The 14,379-nt window shown below is 51.6% G+C and overlaps 1 protein-coding gene across 7 annotated transcripts in view; it reads left to right on the top strand.

Moving 5' to 3' along the window:
• Positions 1 to 1,368: 1,368 nt before the first annotated feature.
• The window catches only part of VAV2 (vav guanine nucleotide exchange factor 2), a 93,673-nt gene continuing 80,662 nt past the window's right edge, over positions 1,369 to 14,379 (top strand). For 2 of the 7 annotated variants that reach the window (XM_015879278.2, XM_015879285.2), the window contains exon 1: positions 1,369 to 1,998. In XM_015879278.2, coding sequence (XP_015734764.1) covers positions 1,795 to 1,998 — 204 coding nt within the window. In that variant the 5' untranslated portion in view covers positions 1,369 to 1,794. The remainder of the gene's footprint in view (positions 1,999 to 14,379) is intronic. The other 5 variants (XM_015879279.2, XM_015879280.2, XM_015879281.2 and 2 more) reach the window with 3 other exon arrangements.

Genomic DNA, 14,379 nt, shown 5'->3' with positions numbered 1-14,379 from the left:
CCTCACTTACACCCTCACGCTCCACAGTCCTTCTCAGCTCAGTACCCCCCTGTAGCACTCACTCCATTACCTGCACTCCATTACCGAGACTGTTTTACTATGGAACTATCATGATGTTCCTCCTGCTGTTATCTTTCCAGTACCCTCGGCTGATCTCTCAGGCTCAGCCATAGCATCAGTCAGTGCAGCTCTGCACCCAGCAGAGGGAGATGTCCACCTCTGGGTGCCTCACACATCCATACATCGTTTGCTATTCTTTTTATTGTCGCTGTTCTGTTAGTTTGCTGCTCTCTCCGCTCTCCGCTGTTTTCCCAGTGGGTGAGAGGCAAACTTCCCTCGGCACCACCCCCACAGATTGCTGTGCTTGTTCCAAGTGCCCGAGGCCCAACTCGGCTCATAACCATGTAGCAAAAAGCCAGGCCTTTGCCAGCAGCCCTTATCAGAGAGCTGGAGCAAACCCCTCTGTAGTTTTCTACCCACAAACCTAAGCTGTCTGGGCAGCCCAGCACGCAGCGAACCCCTCCACAACTCCTGCAGGATGAAACCTTAATGAAGAGCCTCAACAGTGAGAAAGTTATTACAAGAGAGATCTGGGCACAGGGAAGCTGCTCCATCCCTGCTCCCCTGCAGGGATCTGGGCACCACACAAGTCCTTGATCCTCCTCCCCATCCTGGAAATGAGGGCTCAGATGGGTGGTGTTGCTTCTCTCTCCATCCTTACTTGGCTCCATTGAGGTCAGCTTTGCTTTTTGATGTGAATTGCTGACCCCAGCCCAGGCTCTGCACCCAGCCCTGCATCTCTGTGATGGAGATGGATTGGTGAACTCTTGGGAGAGGATCCCTGGAGAAAACTCAAGAGCTGATCCTTAAAGAGGCCGCGCTGAGGCTGGATGGATGTCAACAGTGAAAATCAGAGATGTTCAAAGAATTAGCTGCCAAGGGCTGAGAGATGAGGTCTGTCATAAAGACGCCGGTGATTCATGATCGGAGTCGCCTTTGTGTTCGGAAGGAACGCGATCGTTTGTTTGGGTTTACGGCTCCGTGCGGTGTTTGCGGCCCAAACGGGAGCTGAGGAGCGGGCAGACAAAGCGGGACGGGGCTGTGCGGGGTTGGGGGTGTGGGGGGTGCAAAGCGGGGCGGCTCTGAGTGAAGCAAAGGGAAGGAAACGGGGAGGAGGGAGAGAGGGGATATAAGAGGAAAAAAAAAGAAAGGAAAATAAAGGGGAAAAAAAAAAAAAACAACAGGGAAAGAAAGGAAGAAAAAAGAGCGGAGGCGGCAACGCACCGCCCCCGGCCCGGCTGGGGCTCCCGCAGACAAAGGGGGCGGTCCGGGAGCTCCTCCCGTCGGGGCGGGGGCTGCGGGGCTGTGCGGGGGGAGCAGAAAACTCCCACCCGGTGCAGCGGCGGCAGCTCGAACTGTGCTGTGCTGTTCTGTGCTCTGTGCAGGTGGGGCCCCGTAACTTTCCTCGGGGCAGCGCCTGCTGGAGGGGGGGGGAAAGGACGCAACTCAGGCGGCGGCTCCTTTGTCCACGGGGCGATGCGGAGCGGCTGAGAGCGGCTGTGGGGCCGCACAGGGGCAGCCCTAAGCCGGAAAACTCCGCGCCGTCCCCCGCCTCCTCTTCCTCCTCCTTCCTCCTTCGCGGAGGAGCGATGCGATGCTTCCCCGGGAGGCGGGCGGCGATGGAGCGGAGCCGTAACGCGGCGGCGGCGGCTCGGAGCGGAGCAGCCCCTCGCTGAGCAGCGAGGAGGAGGAGGAGGAAGGAGGAAGGCCGAGAGCACGAGAGGGACCGCGGCCATGGAGGAGTGGCGGCAGTGCGGGCGGTGGTTGATAGACTGCAAAGTTTTGCCCCCCAACCACCGCGTGGTTTGGCCCTCGGCGGTGGTCTTCGACCTGGCTCAGGCGTTGCGGGACGGGGTGCTGCTCTGCCAACTGCTGCACAACCTCTCTCCCGGCTCCATCGACCTTAAAGACATCAACTTCAGGCCTCAGATGTCCCAGGTAAGAAGGGTTGAAGTGGTTTCGTGGGGTTCTTTGTGGTTGTTGGCTCAAAACTTCGTAGGCTCGCATGGATGGGGCGGGTTTGTGCCCGTGTCTGCATCGTCTCCCGCACAACTTCTGCGGGGGGACCACGGGAACGGAATTGGGGGTCGGGGTTCCGTCCAAGGGAGAGAAAAAAACTTCTTTCCCGTATTTACATCATCCGGAAACAAAAGCAACTAACAGAGCTTAAGGCTGCGTGATTACTTTCCGGGCCATTAATACAGCTTTGATGCGCTGGAGGAGCCGGCGGTCTCCAGTTTTTTGCCTTGGGAGGAAACTGACCTTGAGAGCAAAAGTTTCCCCAGGAAAATGTAAAATAACAGCCGGGCTCCTCCTCCTCCCCCCCCCCCCCCCCACATCCCGGTGCCCCGCAGCCCCTTCCCGCACCGGGGACGGTGGTGCTCGGCTCCCATCCTCATTCCCGCTGCGCTCCCTGCTGTCCTCATCGCTATCCCCCCCTTTCTCTCCTTGTCCTGCCCGGCTCCCACCCTGACTCGGAGATACGGGAGCTGTCAAGCTTTAGGATTCCGTTCCTTGGATGTGTTTTGCAGTTTTTGACTGTTTTGATGGAGACGAAGCTCAAAGCGGCTCTGGTTGTTTCGGCTTCGGATGCTCCGCTTGTGGTTTTGCGTGTCGAGCTGGCGCTGTATTTGCATGGGAATCGGGAAGTGAAATCGATTGCAAACATCAAACCGTGCAGCCCCATCCCCTGTGCTGAGGATCCCTCAGTGAGCAGGGAGGGGAAACTTCCTAAATCACGAGGGCACGTGAGATTCTGCTTATCTAAGTATGGAAAGCTAATGTATAACGTGCTCCTGAGTTGTGCTCTGTGCTGTGCAAGCACGCTGTGTGGCCACAAGTGCCTCTCCCTTGTTGTGCCGGAGTTTCTGTGCCAATGTGAGGTTGGTTTGGGGCTGTCCTGCCTTCTCTCCCAGCTGTGTGTGGTTGTGGAGCTGTGGACTCACCTGGGAGCTGCTCAGGCCTGATGCTGAGTGTGAATACCATGAAATGATGCTTGTTCCTGGGCTGCAGCAATGCTGGGGGTTTGGTTTCCCCTTGGCTCTGCAGGCTGTAAAACTGTGCAAACTGCCTTCTGTTTGCGGGCAGTTGTGACCGAATAGAAACCGTCCCACTGGAGCCCTGTTAGAACTTGCTGGGAATGGTGCAACCTGGGATTGTTCTTTCAAGGAAATACTGTAGCCCTGCAGACCTGGGTTGGGTTGAATCCTTGCCCTGAGGGAAATGAGATCAGGTTTAACGATGGCAGCTGTGATATGGGGGAAGGTCCCAGCTGCAGTTTGGGAAGGAGTTCCTGCTGCCTCTGCAGGGTAGGAGCTGCTCAATGGAGCTCACAGCCCCGCTATATCCCATTGCTTTCTGTCTGCAATACCCCAGTGCTTTGTTGGCTTTAGAGGGAGGGTGGGCTGAGCTGAGCCTGAGGGAGGTGTGGGCAGTGGTGATGTGTTCAGACACCGGCTGGGATGTGCAAGACAGAGTGTGTTCAAACTCCAGAGGTGGTTGTAGATGCAAAGTGTTGTGTTCAGGCTGATAGGCTGGGCTGGGTCACCAGCTGCCTGCCTTGTGCAAAGAGTTTCCTTCATTTATCTGGAGTACCAGGGGACAAAGCACATGTGTCAGACTTGAAGCACCCAGCAACACTGTCATCCCCCTTCTGAGTGAATCAAATGGGGCTGTGCAGGTGCGGAAGGAGAAACAGCTTTTTGCCTGAGGTGAGCACCACTTCAAAGGCCGGAGGTGAAATCCCATCTCAGCAAAGATCCAAATGCTGTCGTGTGTTTTCTTTCTTTCCCCCATCCCCGCTGGTTTGGTTTTGCTTGCAGCTGGAGCATGGGTTCAGCTCTGCTGCAGAGGGGTGACCCAGTGTCCCCTTCCCATGGCTCCTCACTGTGCTCCCACTCCATGCTGCTGCAGTTCTTTACTCTGTGGCACCAGGCTGTGTTCCTTTAGCTCATTTATTTGCTGAACCCAAGGAGGCTGTGACCTCAGGCTTGTTTTCCTGTTGGATCCCAGAGGCAGGGTTCCCTGGTGATGCTTGGCAGGACAGGGTGACCCTGTTTGCTTGCCCACCCGAAGTTGCTGAGCCTCTATAGAGACATAATGAGCAGGAAGAAGCCTTAAAACCCTGCTCTGTTCTGAGAGCTGGCAGATGTGAGGCCGTTGCTGATGAGCCTGGAGTAAAACTTCATTTCTGCTAATTGCTTTTGCTGTGCAGGCTGTTTCTGGAGAGGTGGGAGTGGGGCTGCACTGCGTGCCCTCAGCACTTATTGATCACCACGTCGATTACTGTGATTGGGTTTTGGGGGTAATTTAAGCAGTTTTGCCAGCTGGTTTTGAGTGCTGTGAGGCATTTTGATACCCAAATGTGGGTGGGTGCAGCACCCTCCAGCTCACCCTCCCTGCTCCTACACAAAGCCATACCCAGCACCCTGCTGCTCTCCCCATTGCCCGTCATGGTGCGGTGCAGCTGCTCTCCACCCTGTGCTCTCTTTGTGAGACAGAGAGCTGTGAGCTTGAGATTTCCATCAATAATTAGCTTTGAATCATCATTTGGTTGAGTCTCAGGCCAAATGCAGACGAAATGACTTTTCGCTTGTGTTCAGCACGGTGAGGCTGCTTATTGCATGTTCAAGGGAGACTGCAGATTGACTTTTGTCTTTGATTCGCATTGGCCTTGGATAAAACAAATCCTCTATGGGAGGGCTGTGGATGTGGCACTGAGAGACATGACCAGTGGGATGGGTTGGGCTTGAGATCTTGTCCAACCTTAGTGATTCTATCTCCTGGATGCTTGAAATGAAGCATCCACGTGTCTGATGGGTGCATCTGTGTGCACAGACGTCAGCTTGACAGCAGTGGTCAGCTCATTATGTGTTTTTATTTGTTGCATATTGACATCTCTTTGCGGATAATCCATCTCAGTCTGCAGTGCCTGGAGGGTTTTATTAGGGCTCCTGAGACAGAGATGCAGCAAATATAATTGGCCTCGTGCCTCAGCTGCTCTGTCATAGAGCAGCACGCGGTGCTGTGTGATGCTGCACACCTGCCTGAGCTGCAAGGCTGCCCGTCCTCTGGAAGATGGGAATAATTTGGGATCAGAGTCCCACTTACTGGTGATACAGGAACTCATTTGCTGTGACACTGGGAGCAGCTGGTTTGCAGCAAATGCCTCCCTCAGGTACAAGGAAGACAGGGGAACACTGACGTATGCTGTGCAGCAATGATTCACGAGGTTCTGGGACTTCAGTGTGCCACTTGGAGGCTTTGTAACTACGATGGCTGTAATTGCTTCAATGAGTCCTGACAGCAGCTAACTTCCATTCTAGATTCTAACTTGAATACTGTGTTACTGGAGCTGGCAGGTGGTTGTTTGAGCATGGGTGAGCTCCAAGGCTGTACCCAGCACCATTAGCACCAACAGAACCCAGCCTGGTGGGCTGGGAATGTGTCACCTTTTGCATGTAGCAGAGTGGTTCCCCTATAGGACAGTGTATCTGTGCTCCCGGGTGGTTGTTTCCCAGGCAGAGGGAAGCTGACCCCTCTCACCTTCTTCTCTCCATCTCTATGCTGCTCTGTAGCAGCTCCAATTTACCCCGCTCAGGTCCCCTTGCTTTTTATTTACTCTCTGCTTCTTGAAGTCGAGTTCTGTTCCAAAAGCAGCTATAAAAAATGGCCTCATTACAGATCACTGTTTACTGTGTCTCACTGACTTCCCGTTCGGATGTGCTGAGCTTTCCAAAGTTGGGGGGGAGGTGGAAAGAGAAGGAAAGGTGCTCTGTTTTGTAGGGCCGAACTCGTGAGTGCCTTACAAATAGGGACCCACTGCAGTTTTCCTTCCCATCTTCCTATAGCATCACTGGGAGAAAACATCAGAGCACCCTGAAACCTTGCTGCAGGTGGAGGTGGTGCCTTCTTTCTCTGCTGGCTGAGGTGATGAGGGATGATGTGACCTGAGGCTGAAGGCTCCTTTGTGCTCTGCTGGGGAAGGAGGTGACTGAAGGTGTTAGATGGATCCTGTGGGCTGTGCTGAGGAGCGTGAAAAGCACTGAGGATGGGTTTTTTCCCCCTCCTGTTGAATGATTAATGTGAGTTAAATACTTCAGTACTATGCAGGAGCAGCCTTGTGAAACACATCCTTGTTGGTGTCCCATTGGGCCGGGGTACCACCAAGCAACAGGCACCTTGATGCAACAAACTGCTGTTGTGCAGCCGTGGTATTGAGCTGCTTGGCGGTGTCTGAGTGCTTGAGTGAGGGATTTAGGCTGCAGGATTTGAGGCTTTTGCTGGACCAAGCCAGGTGTGCACCAGGGTTACACTATGCAAAGAGGAATGGCTGTGCAGCCCTGGGGGCTGAGCATCACCTCCTGCCTGCATCCTGTGGGTGCTGCAGACCCAATGCTTCTTTCTGCTTCTCAGCAGCCAGACGGAGCCCAGCTCTTGGCTGGGACAGAAATGTTGCTTCAGACTGACCCCAGGGCAAATTGTTGATCTGCTGCTTTGTCCATTCTTAAAGAGACAGAGCCCTTTTCTCTGTGCGGGGTTGGAGCCCTTGTGCTGCGGTAGTTCTCCACTCAAATTCCTCCCAACCGAGCCCTCCTTATGGATTCTCTCAAGCTATGCTGATCCCACAGCTCTGTTTTCATTGTTAGCTGTTTATTTTGAGTGTGGATGCACCTCCCTGGAGCTGCATGGCAGCTTTCTTCCCCCTTCCTCGTTCTGGCCTTGCCCTCAGTTGCGTCCTTCACCTGAAACAAACTAAAAGACACAGCAGTGAGTGCAGCTTCCCTGCTCAGATCCCACCCCTGTGCACCTGCACCCCCAGGATTCTGCTTTATCCAAAGCTGTGCTCCCTCTGATGTTGCTTTCTCTAAGGAAAGGCTTTCCTTCTATCTCAGAACAACTGCTAATAAAAATGAGAGTTATTACAACTTCAAACCCACCCCCCTCCTGTTTTCTTTGGTTGCAGCTCAGTGTTGTGTTCCATCCAGTGATGCAACCCAAGGAGCGGCCGCGTTTGTCCTCCACCCTCTGTGAGCTCTGCAAGGGGCTGAGCACGGAGCTGTGTGTTCAGCAAGGCTTTACTGCTGCAGCAGTTGCTGTTGGGGTTGGGAGGTGGGGACGAGTTTCATGTAGCTTGGGTTTATCAGTGGCCCTGCAGCTGCTGAGCCCTGTGAGCACGGGCACTTTGTGTGGGTGGCAAAGCTCTCCCTAGAGCTGTGATTTTGCTGTTGGGTGTGGGGCTGTTGAGGAGTTGAGCTGCTGCAGGCCACCTTCCCTGTTTCTGGTTATGTTCTATGAATATTGGGCTGATATTCCTCTTGGGGATGTGAATCCAGACCATTCTGGCTGAGTGCAACCCGATGGGTCTCCTCCTTGTTAGCAGGAAGGTTTAACCAGGGTGTAAATGTTTGGGTTTATCCCTGTGGAAACCCTTCAGCTTAACGTAAGTGGAACATCTGAGCCTTTTTATATCCTTGTGTCAGGAGGTATTCGTGCTCTTGCAAAAGTCTGAATGACTCCATCAGAGACAGTGGACAAATGTGGGTGCAGATGGGTCAGGTTGCTTTGCAGCTCCTCAGCAGAAGTCATTACAGAGTGCTGTGTCAGCCACCAAGGTTCCTGAGCTGCCTGAAAAGCCCCGCAGAGCACATCTTGCAACATCCTTATTGTCCAGGGTCATCCCGTTCCCGAAGTGCCCGATGTGATGGCTGGAATGGCTGGAAGCCTTTCCGTCACCAAACAAAGGCTGCGTGCTTCCCATTGTCTCCCTTCCGCCTGATGCGGGTTGTTGCTTGGGTGGCAGGAGATAACACAGGATCTGCTCTTGTTGTTTCCTAACTTGGGGGACTGCCCTGTCTGGGTAGCCAGCATCCAGCTGGACGGTCCTCCTTCGCCTCCTTGGAAAGCCACCAGCCTGACTCATATCCTGACTCTCTCTTTGGGTCTGGCTCACGGGTGGTGTGATGGAGCAGAGCGTTGCCTGCGGTAGAGACCCGCTTGGAAATCAGCCTTTATTTGCTGTGACACCACCTGACATCTCAGGATTGAATTTGCCAGGTCTGCTGGACCTGGAGAGCACCTCTGGTTGTGCGGTGCCCTGCGTGCCCATGTTGGGAGCAGCGTGAGCTGACAGCTGACCTGGGGCTGAACCTGGTGCAGTGATGCAGATGCTGACAGCTGTGCAGGATGCGATGACAGTGGGGTGGTGTCTGGGGGCTGGGGGTGGAGATTCACACCTCAGCTCTGCCTTGATAAATGGGGGAGGTGAAAAAGTTCATCTAGAGGAAATTTGCTCTTTCTCTTCAAGCCTTGTTCTTTAACACTGATGGAGAGGGGGGAGTAAATTGGCCTTTTTATAGCATTCGTATCTTTTTGCTGTGTTTTATAGTAGCTTACTGCTAAATGGAACATCTGGTATTTGAAAGGGAGTGGGCAGGGAGCAGAGCAGACCCAGAAGGGGAGGAGCGGGTGAAGTGATTTGTGTTTGTGCTGCAAAACCAGAATTGTCTGTGAAATCTGCTCGACTCCATGTGCATGACAAAAGCATTTGGCCCCACGGGAGGTAAAAAAAATGCCCAGGCCTTGAGCACACATCCAGCCTTGCTCTGGGGCTCACAGATGGGGGTTGCTGTGAAGTCGCTTTGGGAAACCCCATTGCAGTGCTGTGCGGGGTCAGGCAGTGCCCTCTCTGAGCATCAACAGACTGCTCTGAACTGAGACGTGCTTTAGAGACTGGTTTGCTTTCTAGGAAAGGCAGTTTGGCTGCGTTGGGTTTATCAGACACGTGGAGTGATTGTTTGAGCGACTGCATTCATGTAAGGGCATAGGTTTGCCTTAAAGGTTTTCCAAGGCAGGACTGACCTCTGGAAGAAGCAACAGGAGTGGGGGAGATGCATGTGTATATAGCTGTATATTTACATTTAGCCATGTATTTGTGGAGAGCAAGTGTGTGTTGAATCCACACAGAGCCCGGTGGTTCCCCAGGACAGGCAATGTGCCCCATATCCAGGGCAGGTTTGTGTGTCTACTGAGACCCAATGTGCTTATGGGAAGCACTATTGCACGTGAATGATCTTCCTAGAAAGCTTCTGCTGAGCCTCAGGAGGAAGAAAACAAACAACTCTCATCTTGGAGAGCTGTGGGAGAATTGTGGCTTTCAACAGCAAATAAAATCAAATCTATAGTAAACCCAGGATGTTGCTTTGAAGTGCTTCCCACTTTGATTTTATAGCCCAGCTCCCACTTTTCTGTCTGTGCTGCTGAGCTTTGAGCTGTTCTTTGGGGCTGGAAGGGAGGGAGCAGGGCTTTCCTTGCACACTATTCTTTGCTCATTTTGTACAGCTCTGGCCCCAGGGAGCACCTGGAGGAGGGCTGGATGTAAAGCTGGGCTCCTCCAAGAGGATTTGTTCCCATGCTGGGTTGCAGGATGTGAAACATGGGCATTGCACTGAGGTTTGTGGGGTCACAGCACTGGGTGCCAGGAGGTGCCATTCCCAGAGGAGCAGCCATGCAGCATCTGGCCCTGCTCATCACTCCCATCCCCATGATTCATCCCATATATCTCTGCATGGGGTCATCTCCTGATTGGGAAACCAATTGGAGACCCAGGAGCTTGCCCTGAATCTGTGCAATATTTTATGTAATGCTGAGTATTGCTAGGTAATAAATGGGCTCCATCACTGCCACTTCCCAGCACTTTGCATGGCACCTCTGTGCTTTGCACCATCAGCATCTCCCTGATGGGAACTTGGTCTGAGAGTGGTTAAACGTTCTCATCACCTGATAGCAAAGCATGTTTCTTGCAGCATGAACAGCGGCTGTGGTCAAAGGCCGTGAAGGAAGGGAGATGAGGCTGTGATAAGGCTGGGAAAGGCTGCTGGGTTTGTAGGCTCTGCCTTTTTCTGTGTAGGGTTTTGCAGCCTCATTATGTCTGGATGTACATCACAGAGGAGCACCCGAATGCTTTTCTTAGGGGTGATGAAGATTTTAGAGGTGGTTCCCCTTATCTCAGAAGGAACAACAAGGAAGCATTAATGGAACTGCAGTGTCTGCTTGAGAGGGTTTTCCTTAACCAGGTTGTCACAAGAAGCATTTCTAATTAGACAGATTTAATTCCAGCTCTTTGTGCCCCCCCAGCTTTCCCTCTTTAATTATATTTGCTAACGTGTTTAACAGCTTTCCCTTCAGAAAAGAACAATTTATGCAAAGGTCACAAACAAATTCTGGTGCTAATTACTCCAGGAGTTGCATGGGGGAAATCAATTCCATGGGGGAAAGTTAAAACCTTTTGGGACTGCATGGAAGGGGCTTCATCTGCATGTGCACAAAGCTGGGCACCCTCTCAATAAGTCAGTGCATCCGTGTTTGAGCCTCAGTTGTAAAACCCTTGGCTGGTCTTGTAGCTGATTTCTTTGGGTTGATGAATGGCATTGCCTCCTTTGATCCATCCATGGGTGTTCCTGCTGGTGGGTTTTCGGTCCCGTTCTGTTGTTGGTGTTTGATGGAGGAGTGGGATGGGGCTGAGCCCTTCCCTATCACGGCTGTTTGCTGCCCAGCCTGGCTGCTGGGCTGGGTTAATGGGTTTTGTCACCTCTGAGTTTTGGAGCTGCTGTAACATCTGTTCTGAGTGATAATAAAGCAGAGCTGAGGGGAAATTAGCATACAGCTGCCAGGGTGGGAGAGAATCGCTATAGGAAGGGAAAAATAATGGAATTTATTGATGGGAGGTGGTGCCTCATTGCATTTTCATGTTTCCTGGTGGTTTTGGCAGCATGAGCAGAATCTGCTCCTTTGCAATGGAGGAGGACAATGCCACAATATGGGTTTCTGATGGAGATTCTAAGTAGAAGTGCCCCATGTTCTGGTGCTTCAGCCAAAACCAGGGGTCATTCTGGCTCCTCTGTAGCTCCCATGGCGCTTCTCTATGCCAATAATGTTACATTGAGGACTGGCTCTATGCAGGCCATTAAACCCCATTTCTGTGTCTTTATTTCCCTGTTGTATTTCTAGAAGACCCAGATCCTGAAGTTCTGTGATGCAAGGGTTTAATTTTTCCTTAAGGGAAAGCAGACAAACAGGCGTTGGCTGTCGCTGCATTGGGGAAGTGCGTAGGAACGGGGTTGAAGTGCTCTCTGAAGTCTCATAAACTTGAAAGCAGAGTTAAAATAGGCAAGGTTTAAAACGTACAGAGCAGAATATTAGCAAACAGCAAGTGGGTGGCGTTCTGCATCCCCCCCTTCCTTGTGAGATAACTTAAAGGGTGGAGGTGGGGAACCACCTTCAGCATGGGGATCCACTAGAATAAAGCTGGAGGAGTGAATGGTGTTATTGCTTAGGCAGGAAAGCTGTGCTTTGCCAAGTGGGAAAGGAGGAACTGCTCGAATCCACCTCAGTTTCTTCCCAGCCTAATGACAGTACGGGGTGTGAAGATACCTTAAGGTAAAGATGAGGTGCTGGGTGGTGTTATTGCTCCTTGCAAACCTGTCATACAGCCGCTCAGCGCCGTTATTTGTACTGCTCCAGTAGTGCCGTGCAGGAGGAGCTCCCTGTAGGTGTCTCAGCACAAAGGGGTGTTTAACTTGTCTTTGTGCTGGAGGTAACGTTAATCACTGCTTGGGTTTGTCTCTGTCAGAGCATCAGGCTTTGTTATGCTGGAGAATACACATGGAGCTTTGCTGGGGGATGTGTGAGCCCTGCTTGGTGCTGTGAGCATCCTCAGTGGTACATGGGGCTCTATTCCAGCCGTGATGACTGTGTGCAGAATATTCTTTATTCCCCCCTCTCTAAAAGGCATCAGCAGTTGGAGAGCCGCTCCTCTCTGGAGCTTGAGGAAGTACTGGTTTTAATAAGAGCTTTTTGCATTGGAAGCTTCACCTCAGAGAGATGCTTTATTTCCCCTGTTGTTTATGGCCATGTAAAATACTCTGTAGTCTTCACTTTTCTTTGCACGGTCTCAATTGCAGTGTGCGGAGGAGTGATTTATTCCTAACAGCTCAGCCTAATGTGTGCCGTAGTGATCTTAACAGGAGCTGGACCAGGCTTAATGATTGCTGCAGAAGATCTAAAAAGCATCACATCGGCTGCTCAGCACTCCTAATGACTTCTGCTTGGGATTGTGCAGAGCTCACTGCGTTTTATTGTAGGCTCATACAATGGCCTGGGTTGAAAAGGCACACAGTGCTTATCCAGTTCCAACCCCCTGCTGTGTGCTGGGTCGCCAACCAGCAGCCCAGGCTGCCCAGAGCCACATCCAGCCTGGCCTTGAATGCCTGCAGGGATGGGGCATCCACAGCCTCCTTGGGCAACCTGTATTATATATCCACAACAAAAGAAAGTGCAGTTGTCTTTTCTCCATGCTGAAGCTTTGTATGGCAGGGAGTGAGGCCTGGGTCTCACAGCTCAGTGTGCAGCCAATTTGGAAGCAAATCGTGGCATCTTCTGCATGAGCACAGCCCTTGAGTAACAGATCCCTTCTCCTGTAACATTTGCTCTGCCTGTTGGTTCTCGGTGTGTTTATGGAAGCAGTTGCTAAGAGGATTAATTTAAAGCAGAGGGTAACTTTTTGTTAGTTGTACGCAGCTTAAATAGTGGAAATGAGTTCATATTGGGTGGCTCTAGGAAAATAGCACAGGGTTGCTGCCCAAAATGGACAAGGCAGGCCTGCATTTTAACTGCCGTGTTGGGACGCACTGTAGCCACGGTCAATAAAATAACTTTAATTTACGGGGTCACTGGCTTTTTGTATTCTTTTTTCAGGGCCCGCTAGGCCACCTACCAGAAATGACATCGACCAGCTCCCATTTGAAGCTCTGTGTATTGCCCTTCTGCGTCCTGCCCATTTGCAGAGCTGTGAAGTGGGGTGGATGGCTCTGGGAGGAGTGAGGGTTAATGGCTGTGCTGGGCTCAGATGCTGCTCCCCCATTCCCCTGCCCCTTCTGCTAAAGCATTAGTGGTCCGGCCCACAAGTCCCCAGGGCCTCATCTCCCTGCTCTGCTCGTACCCAAATTAATTAGACAGCACAGCAAAACGAACCCTTCCCTAACGCTCTCCGCTCTGCAGATGCAATTACTCCCTTCTACAGAGTTTATTTTAGATATTCCAATTAGGAGAGTAAGCTGTGCTCGTGGTGTGCTGTCTTGGTGTAACTGTTGCTGTCTGGCTGGTAAATACATCATTAAATTCTGCTTCTAGGGGAAATGCTTGTCCTAGTGGAGCACCTGCGTGTGAATGCACCCGAGTCCATACAGGGGTGGGGAGAGGCAGCCTCTGAGCATAATCTCGGGGCTCATTTCTCATTGCTGCTTCTTTCAAGCTGGAGTTCAACCTTTTTCAGCAGCTTTACCTTCCGTAGCCCATTTTCATCATGCACAGAACATGTTGGGTTGGGCACAAAGCTCCCCACTGTCTCCTTTGTTTTAGGACTCCTCCAGATGAGAGGTCATGGATGGGGACATGCCCAGCTCCATGCCTGGAGCACGTGTTGCAATGGCTGACGCTCGATACAAACACGCATGATCACTATGTGTGCCAGAAAGGTGGTGGCCTTTGAAAACTCTTGGCACTTGCAGTCACTGCAATTGAGATGCCTTCAGTTTCGTTTTGGCACTGAGTCATTTCACACTTAGGGAAACTTCACAGAGCAGCATTAATTTTTGGCCGGAACCTCTCATTAAATCCTACTTTGCAAAAATAACTGGAAATGGAAAGCAATTGCTTTCTGGTTGTTCTTAGTGGTGTGAATATTTCTTTGCCCTCTGCGTAAAGCAAAATAAGTGTGGCTTGAGGAAGCTGATAAAACTGGGGTTTGCAGGCCAGCACTTGGGGTGTTCTCGCTGTTCTCCAGCAAAAAAGCCTCATACAAATAGTCACTGTGGGGTCAAATCACAGGTATGGGGTCTCTGGGTCCCTGGGGTTTGGTGGATTTAAGGGTCTTTAGCTTAGCTTAGAGCAGTTTAATTTCCAACCTTCACTTGTGCATGAAAACAAGATAAACAAAAGACCAGACACACTGAGTGTGCAAATCCATTGGCATAGCAGTGCACAAAGCCCAGCTTTTTCAATAAGGACCTTCACAACCCATCATTACAGCTCTTCCAGCAGGCTCCCTGTCCTTCCCCTGGTTGAAGTTCATCCTGATTTGTACTTCTCACCCATATTAGACATGATGGTTAACCTTCAGGTTTCCTGTCTCGGCCTCCCAAAAGCTTTTTATGGAGTGACTTAAACGCCGGTTGCCTATCCGGGTTAGATTATTAAATTTCCTTGCAGTGTTGAAGGGGAGAGGAAACTGATACCTGAATGCAAATCAGAAAGGCAGTCAGG

Source organism: Coturnix japonica, chromosome 17, assembly GCF_001577835.2.
Source record: "Coturnix japonica isolate 7356 chromosome 17, Coturnix japonica 2.1, whole genome shotgun sequence".
Lineage (NCBI taxonomy): Eukaryota > Metazoa > Chordata > Aves > Galliformes > Phasianidae > Coturnix > Coturnix japonica.
Note: the sequence above shows the minus strand (reverse complement) of the source record. Positions and strands in the feature narration are given on the sequence as shown.